This window comes from Giraffa tippelskirchi, chromosome 9 (assembly GCF_054371585.1).
Source record: "Giraffa tippelskirchi isolate mGirTip1 chromosome 9, T2T-mGirTip1v1.2.pri, whole genome shotgun sequence".
In the NCBI taxonomy this organism is placed as follows: Eukaryota; Metazoa; Chordata; class Mammalia; order Artiodactyla; family Giraffidae; genus Giraffa; species Giraffa tippelskirchi.
Window position 1 is genome coordinate 56,127,092 of NC_137283.1, and position 23,119 is coordinate 56,150,210.

At 58.0% G+C, this 23,119-nt stretch overlaps 1 protein-coding gene across 1 annotated transcript in view; it reads left to right on the forward strand.

The window, feature by feature from the left end:
* The window catches only part of WNT7A (Wnt family member 7A), a 64,367-nt gene that overhangs the window by 4,669 nt on the left and 36,579 nt on the right, over window positions 1-23,119 (forward strand). The window contains exons 2-3 of the mRNA XM_081526687.1: window positions 264-490; window positions 17,236-17,507. Of these exons, the coding sequence (XP_081382813.1) occupies window positions 264-490; window positions 17,236-17,507 (499 nt within the window). The remainder of the gene's footprint in view (window positions 1-263; window positions 491-17,235; window positions 17,508-23,119) is intronic.

Sequence of the window (23,119 nt, forward strand, 5' to 3'; positions counted from 1 at the left end):
GTGGCAGTATGTTTGTGACCAGCGTCATCTTTCTTTGTGTCTAAAAAGGAAATTACTCCTAATATTGAACATACCCAGGTGCTGATGGGGATGATAAATGCGCGAACATGGGTTGGGCGTGCAGTATCAGAAGCTGAGAGACCCGTGATGGGAGTGGTGGTGGGGGGAGGCAGGGCTGGACACCCAGGGAGGGTCTGCAGGCTGGGCCCTGCCCCTCCACCTTGCTGGCCTAACGCTCCGTCTCTCTGTGTCCCCTGCTCCAGTGGCTTCTCCTCGGTGGTAGCTCTGGGCGCAAGCATCATCTGTAACAAGATCCCAGGCCTGGCTCCCAGACAGCGGGCGATCTGCCAGAGCCGGCCCGACGCCATCATCGTCATAGGAGAAGGCTCGCAAATGGGCCTGGACGAGTGTCAGTTTCAATTCCGCAATGGCCGCTGGAACTGCTCAGCGCTGGGGGAGCGCACCGTCTTCGGCAAGGAGCTCAAAGTGGGTATGTGCTACCCAGGCGCCCTGAGCGGGGTCTGACAAGCCGTGGGGAGACCAGGAGGCCTCGGGAGTGCTCCGGGACCCCCTTCCCCTGCCCCAGGTTGGAACGCCCCAGCTCTGGGATCCTGCAGGTGCAGAATTCAGGTCCGGTGAGGGGGTAGGGGAGTCAGCTCTCTGGTTTGAATCCAGCCACCATCTGTTCACGGTGGAGCTGCAGACCAGGGGCCCAAAGGCTAACTGGCTGATAGAGCACTGATACCGGTCTGTAAGTTGACGCCCGAATTTTCAAGTTATCCGTTTCACCTAAAAACATGAACTTCTGGCTTCTTTTGCAAAACTTGGAAGAGCTACTGATAGCTTATACCTGTGTCCACTGAGCTAGTGATGGGCTGCAGCTGAGAATGCAGCGCCCTGCCGATGGAGCCTGGGCAGCCCAGTCACTGCCACAGGGCCCGCCCCTACGCATGTCCATCCGCTGCCCTGATACGACCTGCCTGGCCTCTGTGGGCATTCGGATTTCCAGCCCCTGTTTTATGGGAATGGTGCATTGTGCAGTTAAACACACACAGACACACACACAGTACCGGGCCACACATCTGGTCTCCAAGGCGATAAGGAAGCCTGGTGGAAAGGGCATCGGAGCAGTGTTGGTGGCCGGGAGGCCCGCACCGGGTGGGGAAGGCCGTGTTGTGTGTCTTCTCGCTTGTGTGCGTCTGGACCTGGGGGGCCGGGAACCATGCAGGCCCACTGCTGAGCCGAGAAGCGGGGCACTTCTCTGGAAGTGAGGTCAGCTTGGGGTCCCTGGGCCGCAGTGGTTCACCCCAGCCCGCTCGACTGCTCTAGGGACACCCCTGGGTTCTCCATGTCCCGTGGCCCTGACAGCAGCAAATCTAGTTCATGTCGGAAAGATCCACCCGGATCTGCCCACTGCTCCATGTCCTCACCCCAGCCTTTGGGAGCACCTCAGGGCTCCCCAGGCACCCCCAGCCCCCTACCTGCCCCCGGCCGCCCTGAAGACCTCCTATGGGCGGGACTGACCCTTGTAAATGGAAACCGGAATCCCTTGTCTCCCGCTTAACCTCCTTGGGAGGCTCTCCCGGCCTCAGAATGAAATCCCACCTGCTTCTCCGTCTACCGCGGCCCCCTGTCCTCATCTGTTCCCACCTTCTCATCCTCTCGCCCACCCAGCTTCACCCTGTTCCCTGGGTCCTGCTCAGGGGCCTTGGTACCACACATCCCTTGCGCCTCGCCTCCTCTCCCACCGTCTTCTGAGCTCTTGCTCGTGGTCCCTCGTGCTTTTCTCGCCTTCTCTTGCCCATGTCTCTACCCTCTGTTTTGGGGACCCAGGCCTGGGTGCTGGCATTTTAGCTGGATCTTTGTTAACAAGTGAGGTGTTACGTATGGGGAAACTAAGGCTCAGGGGGACTTGCCCAAGGTCAGCAACAGTGAGTGGCATGGTCTTCTGGGGCTGGGCTGATCCCAGTCTCACTGATAGTCTTGGAATAGCTAGCCCGTTGGTGGCATTGTGATAGTGCCAGGCATGGTGCAAAAGTGGGGCTCCAGTGTAGGGAGCCCCGGAACGAAGGAGGCCCTGCTGGCCAGCGGCTCCCCAGCTGCCCAGAGCTGCGGAATTGAGGGGTCTGTTGCAGGCTGAGGCGGCAGGGGTGGGGGAATACCATCAGTCTGCATTTCTCCTTTATACTACCAGTATATTCCCAGCAGGAGCAGAGGCCTGGGGCAAGGAGCATTCTTGCAGAGGAGGCTCCAGTAGGAGAGGTGGCCTCAGGGGTTTTAAGCAAACAGAGGCTCCAAGAAAAACCCTGGGATTGCAGTTTGAGAGCGACAGGCCTGCGAGCGGCCTGGGGCTCACTCTGGTGGAATCTGGGGCCTGACTCGGGAGCGAACGTCCATCCCAAACCATCACAGGGACCACAGGCAACAGGGCTGATGTTGTACAGGCCTGGGAGCCGCACTCCGACCATCTTCCAGGGAGGGGGGCAGCTTGGGCGGCGTATAAGGGCCGCAGACTGGGCAGGTTCCACGCACATCCTGGGGATGGAGGCTGCGATCAGGGCGCAGGCAGGCTCGGCTTCTTCTGAGGCCCCTGTGCTTGGTGTGTAGGTGGTCGCCGTCTTCCTGTGAGCTCACTTGGTCTTTGCAGGTGCCCTGATGTCTCTGCCCTAATCTCCTCTTCTAAGGACACCGGTCAGGTTGGAGGACGGCTCAGCCTAGTGGCCTCCTTGTAACTCAACCCCCTCTTTACAGGCCATGCCTCCAAATACAGACATGTTCTGAGGCCCTGGGGGTTAGGGCTGAGCGTATGAAGTTTGGGGGACCCAGTGGAGCCCTTAACAAGCAACCCAGACAGCAGGATGGTCTGCACTTTAGGGAAAAGCATGTGAGGAGTGCTGGGTGCTCAGAGGCGAGACGCCCAGGTGGAAAGAGCAGACTGGACAGTGGAGATGGGCTTGCTCTGGGTCTTGAAGGGTGGGAGGAATTTCACTGGTCAGTGAATGGGATCCCAGGCGGAGGGAAGAGTGGGGAAAAGACATGGACGTGTGATTGCTAAGGGAGGGGGGCAGCGGGGGTCTGCGGCCTCAGGAGGCAAGGGGTCAGTAGCCTCAGGTGAGACCACAGGCCAGCTATCAAGGGCCTTACGTGCCAGGCATTACGTGACCCCTCATCAGGTTTATCAACAGTGTGGCCCTGGGGGACCCAAGAAGGCATTCAGCCCTCACTCCAGGCTTTTTCTCTGCTTAAATAAAAGGATGAACTCCCCCTCGAATCCACCAAGATGACAAGGAGAGCAAGTTCAGTTTATACCTCTTGTGAGCATTTCTCAGGCGACTTCTGTCTCTGCCTCCCAAGTCACACTTTGTCTCTCCTGAATCTTGATGTCTGATTTATCCTGATAGATTCCCCGGAAGCACATTATTTTGAGTTGTGGTTAATTTTACAGAGGAAAGGCATCACATAATATGCGGTCTTTTGGAATTTACTTTTTTTCCCCATCACCATTAACAAAGCTCGTATGTGTTGTTCCTTGTAGCTGTCTTTTTAAAAACATATTTTTTATTTGGCTGCATCGGGTCTTAGTTGCGGCATCGGGATCTTTCGTTGCTGTATGTGACGCTTCTACTTGTGCTCGGGCTGCAGAGTACTAGGGCTCAGTAGCTGTGGTGTGCAGGCTTAGCTGCTCCATGGCATGTGGGATCTTAGTTCCCCTGACCAGGGTTCAAACCTGCGTCCCCTGCATTGCAAGGCGGATTCTTAACCGCTGGACCACCAGGGAAGTCCCGTTTGTTGCTGTGGTTGATTCATGACAGCCATGGTGAATAGACCCCGTCTGTGCGCCCACACGCTGGCTGGGGGGTGTCTGGCTGTTACTAACAGGGCCCCTGCAGGCCTCCCTGTGCGCATGTCCCGGGCCCCTGTGTGTGTCTTTGGCGTCTATAATGAGCTGTGGAGTTGCTGGTGGCAGCGGGTGAGGACAAGCCTGCTTGCCCCAGTGATTGCGCCACGTGCCACTCCCCCAGCCCGCAGTGTTGACCCGTGGCCTCTCCAGCACTAAGGATTGTCCAGAGGTCTTCCTTGTTGCCTGCGGGGTGATGTGAAATGCTTTCTCACCATTATCGTGATTTGCATGTCCTTGAAGTCACGGGGTTGAAATCTCTTCCTGTATTTGCTGGCTGAGCAGGTTTAGTCTTGGGTGAGTTGCCCATTCATTCTTGTTGCCCATTTTCCGTCAGGTTGTACGTGGTCGTGTCATGTCGTAGGTAGGGGGTGAGGGCTGCATCCCAGTCCCTGCATAGGGCCCCAGGGAGGGTGGGTCACCTGGGGCCTCACCCCCGTCTTTCATCTTCTCGTTGAGCCTTGATGGGGGTGGGGGGGGGTGGGCAGAGTCAAGGCAGCCCTTCCTCACCCATCACCTTGTTGGCTTCTTGCATCTGCATCTCAGCGCAGCACCAGGTGGAGGCTGACCATGTCATGTGGCTGTTTTATGGCAAGACTGAGATGGGTGACGAGTTTCCTGTAGCTGCAGAGATTCTTGTTTGTGTGGTCCTAACAGACTGTACGACTCTCGAGGCCGCCGTGTATCCAACAGGCTGGTTGTGCCAGTGGGCCGTGGGGTGTCCAAATGAGCTGGCGTCCACGTCCCATGGCCCACCTTGCCAGGTGGCAGGCGGCAGCACCCCCTGGACGTAAAGCCCTGGCACCCAAAGGGTGTGGGCCCTTGGGGGGCGTCCCTTCACCCTCCCAGGAGGCCCCCGTGCCTCTCTGATATGAAGACAAACTCAAGGAACTGGGGGTGCTCTGGATTTTATTCCTGGTTATTCCAGAAAAAGAAGATGTGGAATAGAAAGGGGAGAGGCTGTTGCTCCCGTTTCTAACCTGAGCTCATCGTTTTGATCCTACGAAGCATATCCCCCAGTCTGTCTCCTTCTCCCCACCTCCACCATCACCTCCTGGTTCGAATCTCCATCTTCAGAGATGTCACCCAACTCCATCAGCCCCTAATACGCTGCCCCCACCCCCAACCACACGGCTCCCAGCAAAGCCTCTCCTCTCTGTTGCTTTGACCACGGTGTCTCCCTTTGGAAAACCCTCCCTGTTACTCTGGGAACAAGATGCTGACCCTCCCCTGGTCCTTTGCTGACCTCCGTGACTTGCATCCTGACCCTGTCTCCCCACCCCCTACCCTCACGCGTAACAAGTCCTTCCCCCCTCGGAGCCTTTGCCCCGGCTGGTCCTCAACCTGGACGCCCTCTGGTCCTTCCACCCTCAGCTCGCGTGCCCGCTGCTCGCCAGGACCTGCTGTGTAGTGTAGACTGCCCGTCCCTAGTTGCCCCTCGCCTTCCGTGGTTTTCTTCGCATCACTTGCTACTCCAGGGCAACTCAGTGGATGTGGGGGCCCGCCGGGGTACCTGTGCAGACGCCCCCCCAGTTCCTCCTGGAAGAGGAGTCAGAGCAGAAGGGCGACAGGGCCAAGCTGCTGAGCGATGGTGGGGACCTCGCATAGCCCAGCGCTGTGCAGCCCTCCACCCAGATGCCACCTCCTCCAGGAGGCCTTCTTTGACCACCTGGTCATGACAGCCTCCCCCGCAGGTCACTCGTGCTGTTGTCTTCACAGCACTTACCACTTTCAGAAGTGACTGCGTGCTTTGGCGAGGCGGTGTGTGTCTGACATCAGTCCCCGACCCTGGAAGCATGGACCTGTCAACCATCTTCTCTCTGTGACCCCCAAGGCCTGGGACACAGTAGGTGCTCAGGAAACACGTGGAGACATGCTTGCTTCCCAGGCAGGCCCTCTCCACACTGCCCTCCACCTCCAGCCGCTCTGAGCCCTCGAGGGTCTTGCTCGTCTTCCCGCCCCAGGTCTGGGTGCACCGCACACGGGGACGCGCTCTGTCCTCTTTGAGCGAATGGTTTCCGTTTCTGACCCAAAATACAACCCTGATTGTTCATTCCTGCACGTGGTCGTTCTGACCTGTCTTAGCCCAGCTTTCTGTTAGCTCTCTTCCCACGTTTGCATTGCTTCAAGTAGAATGAGTGTTGTCTAGGTCACTGCCTAGGGGAGAGTGCCCCCCACCAAGGTGCGACTCAGGAGGACCAGTTACTCCATCTGTTCGGGGGAACACAGATCTCTAGCCCTTCCCCCTGGGGTGAGAAGGAGGGCTCCCTGGATGATCAGTTTGGGAACTCAGCATGCTGTGCTCCCTGCATTAGAGGCTCTGAGGAGTCCTGCAGACAAGAGAGCACCTGGAGCAGGCTTCCCTGGGGGGTCCCCTCACCCCAGACCTCGGGCTCACTGGCAGTCTGCTGGAACTGCTTTTCCAAGGCACCCACCCCAGAAAACGGTGCTCTGGGGACCCTCATAGATGGGCCATGCTTGTCCCAGGGCTTTCAGACTAACCGGGAATCCACCAAAAGTGTATTCACCCGCCTGCAAGTCCAGCATCCTTTCCCAAGGACACAGCAGGGCCACGCTCCAGTGTCTGATGTGGACGTGGACGGTGAGATCCATTCCATCAGCATCAGTCTCCAAAGTCCCTTAAATCAGCCATAACATTCAGAATACCTGGTTCTTTATACAAGTACAGGAAAACATTTCTGTGCGTGTGTAACTTGTGTACAGCAGATAGAATGAAGATGTGCTGTCTGCAAAGTATTCACACAGTATTTTTTTCATATTTTTTTACAATTCCATATATAAGTGAGATCATATCGTATTTGTCTTTCTCTGCCCTCATGGTCCATCCATGATGTTGCAGATGGCAGGATTTCCTTCTTTTTTGTGGCTGAATAATATTCTGTTGTATGTATACACGTGTGTGTATGTATATGTATATTTATATATGTATATGTATGGGCTCCCCTGGTGGCTCAGATAGTAAAGAATCTGCCTGCAGTGCAGGAGACTCGGGTTTGATCCCTGGGTTGGAAGATCCCATGGAGGAGAGAATGGCAACCCACTCCAGTATTCTTGGTCCATAGGGTCGCAAAAGAGTCAGACACGACTAAGTGACAAACACCTTCACTTCTTTTCATGTGCGCACACGCGTACACACACACACACACACACACACACACACACACACACACACACACACACACACACACACACACACACACACACACACACACACCCCTACCTGTATGTATGTATCACTTCTTTATCCATTCGTCTGTCAATAGATTCTCAGGATATTTGCATGTCTTGGCTATTGTAAATAATGCTGTGATGAACTTGAGGGTACAAATATTTTTGAGTTAGCACTTTCATTTTCTTTGGCTATATACCCAGAAGTAGAATTGCTATATGCTGGTTCTATTTTTAATTTTTTAAAAACATATTTATCTATTTATTTGGCTGTGCCGGGTCTTTGGAGAAGGCAATGGCACCCCACTCCAGTACTCTTGCCTGGAAAATCCCATGAACGGAGGAGCCTGGCGGGCTGCAGTCCATGGGGTCACTGAGTCGGACACGACTGAGCGACTCCACTTTCACTTTTCACTTTCATGCCCTGGAGAAGGAAATGGCAACCCACTCCAGTACTCTTGCCTGGAGAATCCCAGGGACGGGGGAGCCTGGTGGGCTGCCGTCTATGGGGTCGCACAGAGTCGGACACGACTGCCGCGACTTAGCAGCAGCAGCAGCAGCCGGGTCTTGGTTGTGGCATGATGCAGGGTCCCTAGTTGTGGTGTGTGAATGCTTAGTTGCATCCTACGGATCTGGTTCCCTGACCAGGGATGGAACTCAGGCCCTCTGTCTTGGGAGCACTGTGTCTTAGCCGCTGGACCACCAGGAAGTCCCTATTTTTAGTTTTCTGAGGACTCTCCACACTCTTTTTCCATAGCGGCTGCACCAGGTAACAGTCCCACCCGTACAGTATGCTAACTTTATTTTAGGTGCATTTGGTTGAATTCATGTGAGTTAAGTGCTCGTGGGTCTCCCCTGCCCCTTGTGTCCACCCACTCATTCATTCATTGGCCCCACAGATATTTACTGGAGTCTTCCGTGTGATAAACGGCTGATGAATCGGCCACTGGGCCTGCCCTCAGGGTGCCCACCATCTGCTGGGGACAGACAGCGAAGTTGGGGCTGGAGTGTGCCCTGGGAGTCTGCCAGAAGAGGGCTGGGCACCGGGCGGATGGCACTGGACTGGAGCGTGGAAGGCTGCCCGCTGGGTCACCTAAAATGGGCCGCTGCAACCTGGGAGAGGAAGGGCGTGGTGGGGAGGGGCAGTCACAGGAGGCCTGCAGGTGTGACCCCGGCCAGAGCGGAGGGCGGGGGAGAAGGGGGCAGACTGACCTGGGCACCAGCTGGACACTGGGGGACGGGGGTGGGGATGGATCCTTCCCGCAGGGCCTGCCAGGGGAAGGGGGTGCAGAGAGCTCTCTGAAGACCCTCTCTCCTCTGTGTCCAGGGAAGAGACAGGATGTGGGAACGATCAGATTCTTAGCACATACAGAAATCTGCTAGGCGTCCAGCATTATCGTCAACAGAGAAATGGTGATTTCCTGACATGCGCTCCTGGGGACGGCTGCATTCTTTTTCAAATACTCACGACCTCCTGTTTGGTACGCCCCTGCGGAATTTTTCCAGGGAAGGGCAGCGGTGACCTAGGCCTCAGGCGCTGGGGGCCACCCTCCTCTGCCTACCAGCCGGGCAACGTGGACAGGGCTTCTGCTCCTGTCCTGTTTCACTGCTTCTCCTCCCTGGTGGTCTAGAGTAGCTTGCCCCTCTCCCCAGGGTGACCGGCTGGGCCCAGGATCCTGGGTCTGGGAATCCGCATGCCTTGCACAATGGCTCCGTCTTTCCCCCCATCTCAGGCTGGGAGGGTGGATGGAGCCCATGTCTGGTGAGTGGATGACTGCTTGGAGGGGTGATTTGAAGACCTTTCCAGAGAGACAGACAGAAGCAAGGGGCAGGCCAGCTCCACTTTCTCTCTGCCATTTCTTAACAATACGCCATCTTGCCAGAGCAAAAGACCTATTCTTTCCCTATTCTTGTTTAGAACGCAGCTAACAAAGGACTTTTTGTCTCGTGTGCATCTTTTTTTTTTTTTTTGCAAGCCTCAGTTCATCCTGGGTTTTAGCTCTCCTGACACTATTCTTTGAGATGACTCTTTTGTTAAAACGTTCTCTTGCCAGCTTTCCTCTGGTCGACAGACACACTCTCACCCTCTCGCACGCCTTTACACGCACGTTCATTCATTCAACTGCCAAGGCGTCGCAGATGAGTAATCTGGGTCCTATGTGTTGAACTGATCTTTGAATTCAACACAGAATAAGGATGGTGAAGGTGCTGAGCCGCAAGCCATGGAGGGGATGTCAGGCAGGCCGCTCGGAGGGGACCCCAAGCTGCGCCTTGAGGGAGATGGTAACCACTAACCCTCCTAGGAAGCGCCACTGCTCACCCACCCCTCCCAGGCGCGCTCTTGGTTTCCTGGCTGGTGCCTTGGCTTGTTTCATCTTCCTAACAGCCTTAGGAGGCAGGTGCTTTATTATTCCCATTCCACAGAGGAGGAAACTGAGGCCTTGAGAGGTCAGACAACTCACCCCAGGCCCCACCCCTAGGAAGTGGAGCTGGGATGTCAACCCAGCTGGATCGGCCCTGCCCTGCCCCAGCCCTGCTCTGAGACCCCTCGGCGACTCGGCCTCTTACTGAGTCGGGGGGAGAGGAAGGGTATCTGCAGACTGAAGGCAGAAAGTCTGGAGGAGGAGGGATGCCATGAGCGTTGCTTTGTTTTATAAATGTATTTACAGTTAAATCATAGGAAGATATAGTACGCATGTGTGTGTTAACTGCTCTGTCATGTCCGACTCTGTGAGACTCTGTAGCCACCAGGCTCCTCTGTCCATGGGATTCTCCAGGCAAGAATACTGGAGTGGGTTGCCAATTCCTTCTCCAGGGGATCTTCCCAACCCAGGAATTCCTGCATTGCAGGCAGATTCTTTACCATCTGAGCCAGTATCAGTCAATCGTATGGCTATTTTGAATTAGATTCTGATACATCTATGGGCCTATTTACTGCACTGTACAAGTATTAAAAAAAAAACCCTCAGGTGTTTGGATAATCTTCTGCAGGTTTGTTGTTGACCCTTGACCAGCGGCAGCAGTGCGCTCCAGCCTTGCTCACTGGGAAGAGATGCTGCAGTGGAGGCAGGAGAGAAGGGCGGAGGCTGGGGACCAGAGATCAGCTCTGTGGGCCTGTCCCTTCAGCCGGGCTCAGCCAAGACACATGCTGCTGAAGCCCCCACTCTTCCGTTCATCCAGAGGCCCCCCCCAGTTCCTCAGCTCGGAGACAGCCAGGTGTGGCATTCTGAGCCCAGGGAGGGCTGTGAGCGCCATGCCACGGGGCTGGTAGAGGCCAGCTTTTTCCATCTGTATGTTTTCCAAATCATCATATATTTCGGCTGGTGTCACTGCAGATTGCTCACTTTCTGACCTGTCGGCTTTAAATAGCAAAAGAGAAAAAAAAATACAGTGCACTTTGTGGTTTCCAGTAAGATACCGTAAATACACCCAGATAATATTCCGGTGCAGACCATTTGCAGCGGCTGCGCAGGGCGGTGGAATGGAATCTTTCGGGCAGGCTTGGACACCAGTTCATTTCCTCTGTCCCCGCCGGGATCATTAGGGAGCTGGAATGCGGGGAGGGCGTCAGCCGGGCTCCCCGGGTTCATCTCCCTGATAACTCCAGTCTTTACGAAGAGCCTCCCAGGGAACTGGGCCTCTCTGAACACAGAGGTTCCGTTTCATCTTCAGGGCAGCTGGATCATGTCCTCTGGGCGGTTCCCACTTCCCTGACTGGGAAGCTGAGGCTGGGGAGCCAGAGTCCTTGCTGAGGGTCACCCCGCTGAGTAGGGAGCAGGTAGGAGGGATGCAGAGGCTCCATCGTGGCCAAGTTCAGAGCTGAGGCCACCTGGGCTTCTGGGTGGAAAATTACCTGGAGATGCAGGTGGCCTAGTGGAGGAGCCAGAGGCGGAGGTGAGGGCAGGACTCCTGCTGGTAGCCAGGAGACCCTGGTCCTAACCCTCAGGTCTTGCTGAGTCACTGGTGACCTGGACAAGTCTCCCAGCCTCTGTGAAGCTCTGGGTCCAGGAGGAACCCTAGGCTTTATGTCTGTGGTGCTGGGTACTTTTCTCTGGTTCTGAAGACAGAGGGCCGTCTGCCCGGACTGGGCGGTGAGGCTGGCAGGACCTCCTCCCATGCCTGCTCCCACCACTGCCCACACCAGGGCAGGGCCACCTGACCCTGGTGGCCGGGAGCCTTCTCTTCCTGTGCAGAAGCCCTGCCCCAGAGGTCCCTGCCCCTGTCACCTCCCTGTCCTACACTCTGCAGGGTCCTGGGCTGCCACTGAGTGATGCGATCTTGCTGTCTGTCCCCCCGGAAGTCAAAGCTATACCTGGATCCCTCCTGTCAGGTTCCTCAGTCCCCAGCATAGTAACCCTCACCCAGGAGGTGCTCAGGAAATAGGTGTTGAGTGAAGGAACGGGCACTTGGCTTGGTCGGGGGGGGCGAGGTGAGGCGGGGCAGACGGAGGCTCTTCCTCTGCTCAGGGACCGGAGGGAGAGGGAGGTGGTCAAGGCGAGAGGGGGCCGGGTCCGCCCCTGGAGGAGACGGTCAGCGATGGCCAAGCCCAGTGTCGTCTGCTCACTGGCCCCACGAGGAAGAATCCGGAAAGAGCCTGGCCGGGGGTCGGTAGGACTGGAGTGAGTGTCCTGACCTCAAGGCAGGAGAGAGGGTCAGACTCTGGGACCAGGCTGACCGGGTTTGGGTCCTTGTCAGGGCACACCACGCTTCTGGACCTCAGTGTTCACATCTGTCAAGTGGAGATAACGACATTGCACACCTCCTGGGGTTCTTGCCAGAATGAGGGAAGTTGATCTGTATCGAGCGTTTAGGAAAGAGCCTGGCAGATAGTAAGGGTTTCATGACTTTGCTTTTCTTCTTATGAAGCGGGTGCCGTTGGGTCACCGCCTCGTCCTGTTTCTGCAGCAGTAAAGCCGTCACCCCAGGACCCCTCACAGACGTGCAGTGAGACACACGTACACAGCTTCAGGAACCGCCCCACTGGAGGGCCTTCCCCAGGCTGAGAGAGGGATGGTCCTGGGAGTGCGCATGTGGTCGGGGTCGGGGGCGTCCTTCGAGGTGGCCCGTGACCTCCGGGATGGCATCCTGGCTCCCCCTGGGCAAGTCCCCTCCCCGAGCCCCAGTTACCCACAGACACAATCAGGAATTGCTGTTCACCTGGGGCGGGCGGAGGGGGCGTGGGCGGGCGGTGTTTAAGGTGGCCTCTCACGTGGAGAGTCTAAGATTTTAAGATTTTGGGATCCTTGTCTACCTCCTTTCTGCCGTCAACCCTGTTCTCAGCAGCCCATCCCATTTGAATGGGTCTTATAAGTGATTTATTGATGTTTTAGCCGATAACCACTGAATGGCAGAAATAAAGGCATTTTGATCAGGGTTGATGCCTTATGCGAAAAGAATCTCTCTCAACCGTGGGCTTTCCCACGCAGTGAGGAGCCAGGAAGGGAGGTGGGGGCTGGGACTGAGGGAGGACCCTGCCGACTGTCCAGGCCCCAGAATCCCAGTCCGGGCTGGTTTCTGGATCGGTGGCCTCAGGAAGCCAGTTTGCTTCTCAGAGCCTCGGTCTCCTCCTCCTTGGTAACATTGTGGAGAATGGTGGCCTCCCGCAGGGCCATTGGGAAACACCCTCAAGTGTAGCTCTGGAACAGAGCAGGTGCTTCACCAAGGTCCCTTTCCTTCTAGCCTCTCCCTCGATCCCCCAAAGCCCCCAAACCCCAGGCCTCGGGCAGACTCTGTGCCGACACCCCGAGTGGGGGGACCTGGAGGTCGTGGCAAGCAGGTGCGGCCCATCTCTGCCCTGCACCTGCCGGGTCAGAGCCTCTCTGGACCCCGGTCGGCTGGGTTCCCCACCCACAGCTGAGCAGAGCTCTTCCCCAAAGCGCCGAGCCGATAATAAGCACTTGACGGAGCTCCCTCGGTTTTTGGCCACTGTTTGGAGCCTGCCTTCATTCATTCATTTCATTAAACAGATGACGTCCTGAGCACCTGCTCCACGATAGCCCCCTGGGACACGAGACGGCGCTGCCTTCCAGGGGGTGAAGCTCAGAGATAGCAGGAGTGGTCGGTGCGGTGTGAGCAACAGCCAAGCCTAACACGGCAGGAGGGCGATGGAGAATGCCGAGTCGGGGAAGTTTCTCTCCGTTCTTCCTGGGAGGCCTGGGATTCCATCTGTTACAATTATCATAATACTCGCCCCCGCTTATACATGCGCTGGCCACGGGCCAGGTGGGTGAGATTCACAGATACGGAAACAGAGGTTCAGAGAGGCTCAGCGACTTGCCCAGGGTCACCCAGCTTCTGGCAGGGTGGAGCTGCTTGTTCATTCAGCCCTCACACGCTGTCGTGGGGGCTGTCAACAGTGGGTGCCAAACAGGCAGGGAACCCCAAGTCTGGCCGGGCAGCCTGACGCTGGGTCATTCCCACACACCGGCCTCCGCATGAGGCGGCCGTGTTCTTCAGCCCTGGTGGTCCAGTGGCTGAGACTCGGCCCTCCCAATGAAGGAGGCCCGGGTTCGATCCCTGGTCAGAGAACTAAGATCCCACTGCAACTTAGAGTTCACATGCCACAGCTACAGTTTCCGCATGCTTCAGCTGAAACCCAGCACAGCCAAATACGTATATTCTTTTAAGAAAGAGCTTTAATAATAGTCACAGCGGCAATGTCAACTGTTTACGAAACAGTCGCTCTGTGCCGGGTGCAGTGAGTCAGCTACTTGCCATCTCATGACTCACAGATACTCTTACACCCATTTCACAGAGGGAGCAATAGAGGCCTCGACAGGTGAACAGGCTTGACAGGAGTTACACGGCCAGCCCCCTGCCCAAGGCAGCTTCCCTGGTGGTCAGTGACGAGAGGGAAGCAGGGGGACTGGGCAGTCCTAGTCTCACACTGGTGGGCAAGGTCTAGGTCAAGGTCAACGGCAGGAGTCAGCAGCAGCCCTTCCGCATCTGGACTTGAGCAGCCAGTACCTGGGTCCTGGGGGCTTGGAAGCTAAGAGTAATGGTCACTTTGTTTCCTGGGGGCAGTGGGTGCAGAGGTGAGGGCCAGCTTGGGGGTGGGGGCCATGGCCCGTGATAGACTTCATCCTGGTCAGGGTGTAACCTTGAACTCAGGGGAGCTGTGTGTGTACAGGGGTAGCCGCCCTTCTCCCACCCCTCTGGGATATGCTAGGGGATCTGGGTGGGAACGGAAGCCATCAGCATCGCTGTTGGTTTTGGGAACATGTCTTCCCTGAGCGTCTGAGTTGCCCTGTGTTGCACAGGGGCCTCAGAGACCCGGGACCCCGCCCACTGAGTGGGAGAGCCCCGCCCCTGTCCCCAGCCCCGCCCACTGTCCCCAGCCCCACCCCACCCCTGGGGGGCAGGCAAGTCTCAAGTGGCAGGCCAGGCCCCCACCCCTCCTCAATTTGCTGCTCTCCTCTGGGGCTGATAAAGGAGACATAGTGAACGTTCACCAGCCGGGCCTCCGCACTTTGCGGTCATTTGATCACCAGGGACAGTTCCTGGTCTGCACAGCTCAGCACTGCCGCCCCACCAGTTGGGTGGCCTGAACGAGCCAGACTTTTCTCTCGGCCCTGGTTTCTTCAACAAATGAAGACTCCTACTCCTTACCTCACAGCCTTCTCCTAAGAAACTGTTAACTACCATCATCAGTAAAAATTGTAATCAATCTGATTCCTGGGGTCACTTTCTCATGCAGGGCTTCCCTGGTGGCTCAGATGGTAAAGGGTCTGCCTGCAACGCAGGAGAGCTGAGTTCGATCCCTGGGTTGAGAAGATCCCCTGGAGAAGGAAATGGCAACCCACTGCAGTATTCTTGCCTGGAGAATCCCATGGACAGAGGAGCCTGGTGGGCTGCAGCCCACGGGGCCGCAAAGAGTCAAATGCGACTAACACACACTTTCTCATGCCAGGCTCTTTGCTAAATTCTTTGTTAATTCTGCCAAGTCTTCTCAACCTCCCTGACAAAGTGGGTGGTCTTTCTCCTATTTTGTAGTGGAGGCACTGGAGCACAGGGCAGTTAGGTGACCTGGCTGAGGTCACACAGCCAGAAAGTGGCGGAACGGGGCTTTCCCCCATCTTATTCTCTGTGTTCCCTCCACCTGGTGATTCTCTGCTGCCTGTGTGTCGTCTGTCTGCTCCCGTGTGTCGTTTCCTTCTGGGTCTGATGCTCAGTAGCAGGAGCTGGAGCTTGAGCCTCAGGATGAGGAGGAACTTGCCCGCGTTGCGATCACTCTGTGGCCAAGCTGGGGTTTGGGCTCCGGAGCCCCAGTGTGAGCAGGGCTGTCGTGGAATGTCAGGGTCTGGCAGGTGGACAGGCCTGCGTGTCTGGAGGGTTGGGGGGAGCGGGGGCCGGCGGAGGAAGGTGGCTGGGGGGGCAGGGTGCTCATGTCCTGGCAGCCTGGGCGAGGGGGCTGTGCAGTGAAGGTGCGGGGTGGATGTGAGAAAAGGTCTACCTGAGTCAGGTGACAGTGACCTGGGACTTGAAGCAGCTTGGAGGTCGCTGCCTCCTCCACCTCCCCAGCCCCCCACTTCAGCTACCACCCCCCACCCCCTGGTTCCTGAAATGCTTCTCTGCCCCCAGGGCCTCTTCCTCCAGGGGGCTTCCCTGACCCCCACCCATCCTGGCTCTGAGCGCCCACACCGCACACGGGGCCTGGGTTCCTCTCCTTCCTGGGCAGTCGGTGCTGCTCTCAGACCCAGAGGGGCCGGGAGGCTGAGTCACCAGCCCGAGTGACTCCCCTCCCTGGGTTCTGTCTCCTGCCCGCCAGCTACGCAGGACCCTTGCGCCCCGCTGACCACCCCAGCACCCTCCTGCTGGGCTTGTGTACCTCCTTCCATGGGGTCTCCAGCCACCCTCCAGCCAGGCCCCATCTCCACGTAGCTGGGAAAGCGTGTGGGGAAGCGACCCCTCAGCACTGGGTCCCGGCCTCCCCCGTAAGGTGGGGACCCCAGGGAATAAGAGGTCAGAGTTTAGACCAGTGTCTGACGGTGGAGCACACCTGCTACGGGATTGATTCGAGCCTGTGAAAGTGAACTGAGAGTGAGGACTCAATGCCACTTTGAGCGGGGTCCCCAGGACCCCGCTTCCCAAAGCCAGCCTGTCCTCCCGTCCCTGCGGGCGGTCCCTCTCCCCTCCCCCAGCCCTGATGTCCACATCAGATGGAGGCTGAGGATGCAGGTCCCAGCCTTGTCTGCTCGTGGGCTGGACCTCTGGACCACAGGTGACCCAGTAGCAGCAGGAGCAAGACCCCAAGCATAGGAGCTGCTGTTCAGGCAGGTGCCGCAGGCCAGGTGGGCGCCCAGAGCTGCGGACACACTCTAATCTCTCTCTCTCTCTCTTCTTTGAATCCTTAGATTACTTATTTATTGACTGAAAATTTTGCTTGTATTATATTTGGTTGAGTTATTAAGTAGTTCTATTTAAACATTATTGTTCAAAAAATAACAAAATATATATTGAAGCATAAGTATAAATTTGCACACCACATTTTGCAAGAGGTCCTTCTGTCCGTTACCTGAAGGCTCAAAGTGGCATCGAGTCGTCACTCTCAGTTCACTTTCGCAGGCTCGAATCAATCTCATAGCAGGTGTTCTCCACCGTCAGACACTGGTAATAAACTCTGGCCTCTTATTCCCTGGGGTCTCCATGAGAAAGGCACTGTGGCTGGGCCCCCACTTTATGGTGGGGGGGAAGCCGAGACCGAGGGAAGGGGTGGCGGCAGCTGAAAGTGACAGAGCAGAGACTGATGTTCTGGGGTTTCAGCCCAGGCCTGTGGCTCCAGAGCCTTTGCACACTGTGGGTGTTCAAAGTGCTGCTTGACGGTCACCAGGTCCTCTGTGTGCGTGTGTGTGCATGCCGTGGACGCAGCCACATCAGTGTGGAGAGTGGGTGGTAATCGGTATGGTGGGGGGGTCCCTCCTCTGACATCACAGGGGCCAGGCAACTAGGTGCCCCCCTCCTCCGCTGCCCCCGTCCACCCCCCAGGGCCTTCAGTGACTGGGGATTGAATGGGGGTGCACGTGATGGGGGGGCCCGGGGGCGAGGGATGGGCGCTGTGTCAGTCTTGGCAGACCCCAGCAGAGCTCAGCCTTCCTCGTCACCCCAGACGCCCAGACCTGAGCCCAGTGTTTCCGCTCTTGTCCCCGCAGGGAGCCGGGAGGCCGCCTTCACTTATGCCATCATTGCCGCGGGCGTGGCCCATGCCATCACGGCAGCCTGCACCCAGGGCAACCTGAGCGACTGCGGCTGCGACAAGGAGAAGCAAGGCCAGTACCACCGGGACGAGGGCTGGAAGTGGGGTGGCTGCTCTGCCGACATCCGCTACGGCATCGGCTTCGCCAAGGTCTTTGTGGATGCCCGGGAGATCAAGCAGAATGCCCGGACTCTCATGAACTTACACAATAACGAGGCAGGCCGAAAGGTAGGCAGCCAGGGAGGGGAGCCGGGCGGCTCTGGCGCAGATGCCGTGAAACGGCTTCTTTATTAACGGCTGGGGCTGGGTGGCTGGGGTTGGGTGTCCAGTGATGGGCCACCGGGCTCTGCCCTTAGCCTCGTTCAGCTGGAGCCTGTGGTCGATTCGCTGCCGGTCGGGGGTTCTGTGTGGGATGATGCTTGTCAGTTACCGACAAGGCTGAGCAATTGTGTCCCTGTTAGAACATTGACTGTAACTCAGCAAGATGCAACTAGGGGCGGATATGAATTCTCATCCTGGGATCCACAAAATCAGCTATAAAAACTCAGACTGTGGGGTGGGGGGTGCTCGGGAGTCGAGGTTGAGTTCAGTAGAAGTCATCCCCGTGGGGTAGTTGCTGGCGCTAGTAACACATCCTTGGTCATCTTAACCAAGATCTGGAGCTCAAAATGATGGAGGTGACCACTCTCTCTTCACTGCCTCCTCACGTCCTGCGAGAGTCTGGGCTCGGCTTGGAAGATGGTCCGGGGTGTCCCAAGGTGGCCACATCCTTTGGTTTTTAGACCCAGATTTTCATGCACAAGCACTTCATTTTTTCACTGTTTGTTTTTAAAACTGGTCGTCACCAGTGACTCTTGAAAAATGTGCAAGGGGGAAAAGAGAAAGAAGATTACTCCAGGGGCTCAAACACATGTCTTGGCGAGGGTGGCCTGGCGCTGCCCGTTTGGGTGCCAGGGCGCCTTGCTTTGCTCGAGCGTGTCTAGGGGCCAGCGGTCTTCTCCCTCCCTCCTCAAGGCGTCCCTGTGAACGGTAGCACTGTCACCCCATTTTGCAGGTGAAGAGATTGAGGCACAGAAGGGTTGACTGACGTGCTCTTCAGGGTCAAAGCCAGAATGTGAAGCCTGGAGTCTGGCTCACGGATTGGCATCCTCTGCACAGCGTGGGCTGGCAGTGGGCCCCCTGGGTTCTGATCATGGCCTTTGCCACTCTCTTCCTCCCTGGAAGGAAGCGGAGCTGGCGGGAGTGTCCTCGGTCTAGGGCGAGGAGGGACGGGGAGGGGGCAGGGGAGCCCTTCCCAGGGCCTGGCACACGGCTGGTCCTCAGCACGGGGTGGGTGTGACTGCAGACTGTGCGTATGTGTTGCGTAGGAGGGAGCTGTCTGGTACCGATGTTGGGGGTGGCCCGCCCGTCTCAGAGGGGAGCTGGGCTCCCTGCAGGCAGACAAGGAAGAGGTACCAGCGACCCTCCCTCCCTCCTGCTGAAGTCTTCGGCCACATCCGCTGTGTCAGAGCCTCCTGGCTGGCCTTGGTGAGTCACAGGGGCAGGCGCTCAGCTGGTCTGTCCCGGTGATGATGGTGGGGTGGGGGGTTAGATTGAAGGCCCTTCTGGTCCAGCCCTGTGCCGGGAGCACCTGCCCAGGGCAGTCTATCCCTCCCACTTGCTACGGTCAGAGCACTTCTTAGGGCTGAGGTCACAGGTCATGGGCTCCCTCCTAACCTTGATGCTCCCATCCCTGGGGGGTGGACAGGAGAAGGCAAAGTGGCTTCCCTCCAACTCCCGTTTCCTCCTGTGTGGCTACCTGGTCTGGCCATGGTGAGGGCGAAAGGAGAGAGTGGCTCGCCTGGCGGAAGGCAGCTGGAGATGGTTCCCTGAGCCGCCAGCTCCAGCAGGTGAGACGGCTGTGCGTGCTCTTCAGAGTGGCTCCGGGGTGAGGCAGCGGACCGGAGCCGTCTGACATCATGAGATCAACCTCAGGGGGCTCCCTGGAGTAGGTGAACCCCAGGAAGCAAGTGAGGTTTGGCTCAGCAGAGAAGAGAGATGGAGGCAAGCCAGGTCTCGTGTGGAGAGATCATGGTCAAAGGCCCAGAGGAAGGGGCTTGGGGTCAGCTCAGGGGCCCAGTCTGGCTGGTTGGTGGGTCCCTGAGTGGGTAACAGCAGCCGGGAGGGTGCGTGGTCGCCTTGCAGGCCAGGGAGGTGAGAGCGGTGGGTTTCCTCTTGTAGCTGCTCCACCCTTATTGGACAGCTCAGCTGTGCCCTCTTCAGAGAGGCTTCCCTTTCAGCCCCTTCCTGGCCTTTTCCTGCACAGTGCCTCGTTCTGGGGCCTTCTCCCCTCCAGACCCCAGGCTTGAGGTCAGAGACCTCGTGTGTCACGTTCGCAGCTGCGCCCCAGGGCCTGGTGGACAGAGGGGCTTTGTGTCCATCTGGCGTGAAGGGGTAGGTCCCCGACGGCCCCTGGGGAGCCCCTGATGGTTCCAGAGCAGGGGAGGGCAGAATCACAGAGACTAAGGCCTTGGGCTGGGGTCAGGAGTGGGATCTGGGCATCTTGGCAGAGTGCGGGTTGGGCCTGACTTGACACTTCCTAGCAGGAATGGTTGTCCCAGCTCAGGGGTGCCCTCTGCATCCCCATATCCACCCCCCTCCACTCCCCCCCCAGCTCCACTCTGGTTTGAGAGGACACTTGAGGGTGGCTTCCTGGATGGCCGTTCACCCAGATGCTGTATTTTCCAGAGCCAAGAGGTAGAATCTGGGACTCCCCAGTGTACACAGATTAACTACCAGTGCAGCCGCTTTGCGGTTTGGGGGGTGCAAGCGAGGCCCGGAGTGGGTCCTGACTAGCCTTCAGCTACCCAGGGCAGTGGCCACGCCACTCAGTCAGAGCACCGCAGAAAGGGGGTCTCCCTGCCCAGCGCCTCACCCCCAGAACCGAGGCACCCCAAGTGCCCGGACCCAGATCCAAGCGGCCAGGAGCAGCGCCTAACCCTGGGCAGCTGAGGCCCACCCCTCTGGGGGCCTTGGTTTCCTCATCTGTCCAACGGTACAATGAGCCTCCGTTTGTTCGGGGCCTGGCAGGGGCGCAGTTGGGGGACCCCCAGGACCCTGCAGCCTGCAGGCATGGGACCCTGAGCCAGAAACTCTGCCCACCCCAGGCTTCCGTGGGCCCCAGGTGCAGTGGAGCTGGAAGTCCTGCTGAGCGTCTTGGAAGGAGGCACAGATGTGTTTATCACCGGCTCCCTCCCCCTGCTGAGAGGAGACAAGACTCAACCTGACCACGGGCTCTAGGCTTGCTGGCGGCTGGTGCGAGAGAAAAGGGGAAGGGGGGCAGGGTGTGCGTCCCGGGGGCCGGGGCGGTGGCAGACCTGACAAGGGGTGGCCCCTGGGGCTGCAGGGACGCCCCCGACCCAGCTGACGAGGAAGAATAACACGCGGGGAGCACCCTGTCCCCATGGGTCTCCAGCTTGGTCCGAGGGGCGCTGAGCCAGGCTTTCACCTGCAGATGTGTCCGAGGGGCTGCGCTGTTGGGGGGGGGGCACCCCTGCCTCCCGTGTCCCGCTGTCTCGGGCAATCGTGTGGTCAGCAGTGTCGAATCAGAGGGGTCAGAGAAGACACAGCCAGCAGATCCTTTGGGGATGTGATGTTCCAATCAGAGTCGCTATTGGGATTTTGTTGTTGTTCAGTCGTTAAGTCGTGTCTGAATCTCTGCGACCCCATGGACTGCAGCACGCCAGGCTTCCCTGTCCTTCACTATCTCCCGGAGTTTACTCAAACTCATGTCCATCAAGTCGGTGATGCCATCCAACCATCTCATCCTCTGTTGTCCCCTTCTCCTCTTGCCTTCAAGTTTTCCTAGCACCAGGTCACGATATTTTGAAATTTTAGGGTCACCGTATTTTGGGATTGAAATCACAGACTGTTGAGGTTGGGGCTGTAGAATGTTAATGTTTACACCCTCACACTTTGGGTTTGAAATCAAGGTCTTTGGGAGGGAGAGAGGCGTCCGCGTCCGAAGCGGTGGGTTGGAATCTCTGAATGGTGTTGGGATCTTTGTGGCTTTGTGTTATCTCTTTCCCGCCTTTTGGGCAGTGAGGGGATGAGCTCACCACTCTTTTTGCCCTCAAGGTGCTCAGTCCAGTGAGACAGGTGGGTAGAGGAGCAAAGATGATGATTCGGGACTGAACGGCGCAGGAGACACGCAGCTGTTCAGGAGGCTCATAAGGGCTCAGAGGCAGGAGCAGTTTCTTCTCGAAGTCCGGACACCTCTGGGGCAAAAAGGAGGGACCCTTGAGCAGGGCTTTGAAGGATACGTAGGAGTCCTCCACGTGGACAAGGCAGGTGGGAGGGAGGGAGTTCGGAGAGAAGTCACGGCCACTGTAAAAGCATGGTGTTTGTTGCTCAGTCATACCGACTCTTTACGACCCCATGGACTGTAGCCCGCCAGGCTCCTCTGTCCATGGGATTCTCCAGGCAAGAATACTAGAGTGAGTTGCCATGCCCTCCTCCAGGGATCAGACCCGGGTCTCCTGAGTTGCAGGCAGATTCTTTACTGTCCGAGCCACCAGGAAAGCTCTACAGGGGCATGAAGTCCTACAGAAGCATGGGAACGTGGGCGCAGACTGCGTACACATGGGGAAAGGGGCCCATGGGTGACGGGGCTGCAGAGGGGCTGGGGTCAAGTGCAGGCCCAGGAGTGGGCATCCCCCTTGGGCTGGCGGTTCTTGCAGAGGCTTTGCAGGAGGGGTGCCGGGGGGCAGGTCTCTGGGACCAGGTGGAAAACACAGTACAGGCGGCAGGGTGGCAGCCGGTGCCCCAGCCCCGCAGGGCCCACGGGTGGGCAGGAGGAACTGCTGTTTAGGGGGCATAATGGGCGGGAACCCACCTCGGGTTGCATCTGGGATGGATGGGTGGGAGCCCCACCTCCCTGGGGTCAGGCACTGGGGCGGGGGGAGACTGGACATGAGGGGTGATGGTTATGAGGGTGCTCTTGGGCATGGAAATGGGGGACCCCATGAGCAGCAGGTGGGGAAGCCCAGGGCCGTGGGTGCCTGGAGGGAGGTATTGGTTGGAGCCACTTCTGAGCCACCAACAGGAGGCTAGAGCCGACGCGCTGGGGTTTTAGCAGGATAGGCTAGCCTGAAGATTGTACTGAGAAGGCCCAGAGCTGGGCTCAGCCCCGGGGAAACGGGCACTGGCACAGGAACGTATGGGCCGCAGAAGGTGGGGAGGTGGGCCTTGTGGATGGTCCCTGATCACTGCACTTGGAGCCGGCTTTCTGCTGGGGGCCTGGGGGTCAGTCTCTGTGCCTCCGTGATGCTCCTGCACCAGGCCAGGCGTGCCTTCGAGGCCTCGCTGGACCCTAGGGGCCATGCGTGCAGGAGCTCTGGGGGCCCTTCCTGGGTGCGCGGTGCCTGAGCCCCACGGAGGCAGCCCTGAGGATGGGGGCCCAGCCGGGACGGGGCTGGTCTCACTGGAATGTGCCGCTTGCTCCAAGGGAGGTGAGCTCAGGGAGATGGAATTCCACCCGAAGGGGAGTCACCTCCCAGTCCCTGCCCGCTGAGGGTGCCGGTCTTGTCCCTTCCTGCCCTGCCCTGTCTGGTCTGGGTGCTCCCGGGAGCGGGCTTCCCACCCTGCCCTGAGGCCGGGGAGTCCGGGGAAAGCAGGGCGCTGGCCTCCGGCAGCTGGGGCGGGGCCCAGATAAGGCTGCTCAGCTATGCTCCCCTCTGCCGTCCTGAGGGCCACTTGCATATTTGATCGGATGGAGTGGTCAGGTGGCACGCCGAGGGCCTGAGCGGCCAGGTCCCGCCAGCCCCGGAGCCGGCCGGCCGCCCAGGCTGGGCTCTGGGGAC